Raw genomic sequence first — 2,828 nt, 5'->3', positions numbered from 1 at the left:
TCTTCCCTCTCTCAAAAGTCTTTTTTTATTCTTTGTAGAGAGCTATTATTTCTTCAGCTGAGTACTCAGCACGCATGGACCATTACATCAATGTTATATATTGAGAAAAAGGAGCAGAAATAGCTCAAGTACCTGAAGCTTAAATGATTAATGTTCAGTTCTCTGCAGATTTGAAAAAGGAAAATCATGGCTTTCTTAATATAACCTCAATTATGTGTATTTTAGGATCTACTTTTGTACTTTTATAGTACTTAACAAACACTACAAATTAATTTCAAACTGTATATTTTCTCCTAATGTTTTTTTAAATAATTATTTAAAGTAAATGTATTTCATTTATCATTACTTTACTGAAGGGACACAATAGAAAGATTAAGAAATGTCAAATTTTTGAGCCCTAAAAGAGCTCAGAAAATGGCTGAAAAAGTTAATAAAGCTCCTTTTATTTAAATTTTTGAAAAAAAATATTGATTTAGTCAAAACCAAAAGACATGAACATTGTTTGATTTGCTTAACACATCAATTTGTTATTTTTAAACCCTCAGCTTTTGTTGTTTCATATTTTAAGAATAAAATTCTATTTATTTCTTGGGAAAAAATCACATTATAGCAGCTTTAAAGGTTTTGGTGATTTAAATTTTAGTATTGAACTTTACCAAAAAAAGATTATTTCTCCTTTATTAATCTGTATCTGCATTACATAAAATTGATTAAATTCTACATCTATGCTCACAGTAACTATTTATTTTTCTTCTTTTTCAGTAGAATATTTAAAACTCACAGCTAAAATAAAATTATTTTTACCAAACTGTTTTTCTTTTGTTCTTCCTGCCTTTTCCTTTGTTCTGTTTTGCTTTAATTATCTGAGTTTCCTGTTTTGTTTTCTCTTCGTTTTAGACCCAGCTCTCCATGCTAACCTGCCTCCCTGAACATGTTTAGTATTTAATTTTTGTTTAAATACTTTTTTCAAAATTTAGAAGCTTTTTTCCTGAGTAGAAAATACTTAAAAATTGTAGGATGTATTATTTAATATTCTATTTAAGCTTTAAAAATGATAGGTTTGTTGTCATTAAGTTGAATTTCAGATAATACAAATGAGATCTGTAATATATTTTTATAGTTTTTGTTTTCCTTTAATCTCTAAACAGCAAAACGTTCATGTAGAACATTAATACCACAAATCCCGATTAAATTTTGATAAACTCACGTTTGTTTTCCAAAATTGTACAAACTCCACGCCACATTTCTGGTTTCACACTTAAACGAAGTTGCAGATATCTGAAGCCGATGCTGACACACTGTGGCCCCCCACTGACGGAGTTATTCCCCCGATGGTGTGGAGCTTTTGCAAGAATCTTCAGCCCGTCCCAAATCCAAGAGGTAGCTTCTCTTTGTTTTGCTACAAATGAAACACATTTTTTTTTAAATATAATTATAATTATAAGTCTTTTCAGGATGAAGAGGAGTTCTGTGAGATAGAACCACACACCCCTCCTTTGAATTTGGACAAAACCGAACATCCGCCGACGCCAGACGACGACCACTCTGGATCAGAACACCAGGATGACCTTCTGGAGGGGGATTTGGGCCTTGGTACTGGTCCAGTTAACACCACGGAGCCTTCAGTTGACTTTGTTTAAAGCACATCCTGCAAGAGTTTCAAACTTAAAAAAAAAAAAAAGACCACAAACAGGCCGGCGCACTTCCTGTCGCTCTGCTGGAGACTTTTCCTTCTGGAATTTCATAACCGACAAATAATTCTCTCTTAAAAATACTTAATTTTAGATTATCTTCTGTGAGCCAAATTAAAATGTAAATTCTTGATGTGAAGTCATTAATGCAACTTTGAGCCGTTTGATTACATAATGGAGTAAGCTCATCAACAGCGGCTGAAGAATTTCCTTTAATCAGCCAAAAAAGGAAGTTTTTGTGCCAACTTTGCTTTTCTCTTCCTCAGCTTTTTAAACTTTTATCAGCTCTGTAAACACATTCAGATGCATTCCTCATAGTTCATTACCCTCTTTTCCTTCTTCATTATCATTCAACGTCCTTCCAGAGTTATTCCGAACACTGGAATCTATAAAAATAAAACTCTTATTTTCGTAAAGCCACTTTCTCCTGAGCTAGAAACCCCCTTTTTTTTTTTGTTATGATGGCATGAATGCATCCCTGGAATGAGCTGATAGGCAGATTTTATTTTCTCCAATACATATGTTTTTGAGATGATGTTTATGTCTATTAAATATATTTTTACTTTTTTACATGTGAAGAATCTGTTACATTTCTTGCATAACATAAAGGAAAACTGATAAAATCTTCTGTGCCTCAATGGGTCTTAACACAATATCACTATAATCTCAGATGAATAGAAACGGACAGATTGTTTGCTTAACCATTGTCTATGACGACAAAAAAAGAGACTAAACAAGAATATCTTGTTGGAGACGTTTTCTTAGAATCACAAAACTATAAATAGAGGAGCTGCTGTCTGATTATTCTCATGAGAAGAGTTTCTGTTATGCTACCAATTCTAGTTTTTATTCATTTTAATTCTATGATGGAGCTGCTCACTTAAGTCGTAAATAACCTTAAAAATGGCAGCAGAAATTAGGATTTTTGACATGATTTAATCCTCGAGTGAAATAAAAATATGGAATTATTTATTAGGGAAAACTCAACACAGAAATAAGACATCTCCACGCAAATATCAAACATTTTGTATGGATAATTCAGACTCACGTGAGCAAAATGAGTTTTAACAATTGGGGGTGGAGACAAAGGGCTTTCTTCTGATTGGTCTATTGAAAAAAACGCAGCCCTCTGACTCC

The 2,828-nt window shown here is 32.5% G+C and overlaps 1 protein-coding gene across 1 annotated transcript in view; it reads left to right on the top strand.

The window, feature by feature from the left end:
- Window positions 1-2,261, top strand: part of LOC112151245 (sodium/hydrogen exchanger 9) — an 81,627-nt gene extending 79,366 nt beyond the window's left edge. Inside the window, exons 15-16 of the mRNA XM_024280042.2 lie at window positions 1,275-1,380; window positions 1,455-2,261. Coding sequence (XP_024135810.1) covers window positions 1,275-1,380; window positions 1,455-1,640 — 292 coding nt within the window. The 3' untranslated portion in view covers window positions 1,641-2,261. The remainder of the gene's footprint in view (window positions 1-1,274; window positions 1,381-1,454) is intronic.
- Window positions 2,262-2,828: the final 567 nt, after the last annotated feature.

The sequence above is a fragment of the Oryzias melastigma genome, linkage group LG20 (assembly GCF_002922805.2).
Source record: "Oryzias melastigma strain HK-1 linkage group LG20, ASM292280v2, whole genome shotgun sequence".
NCBI classification, from domain to species: domain Eukaryota; kingdom Metazoa; phylum Chordata; class Actinopteri; order Beloniformes; family Adrianichthyidae; genus Oryzias; species Oryzias melastigma.
The sequence above is the reverse complement of the archived record's forward strand: the minus strand, read 5'-3'. Positions and strand labels throughout refer to the sequence as shown.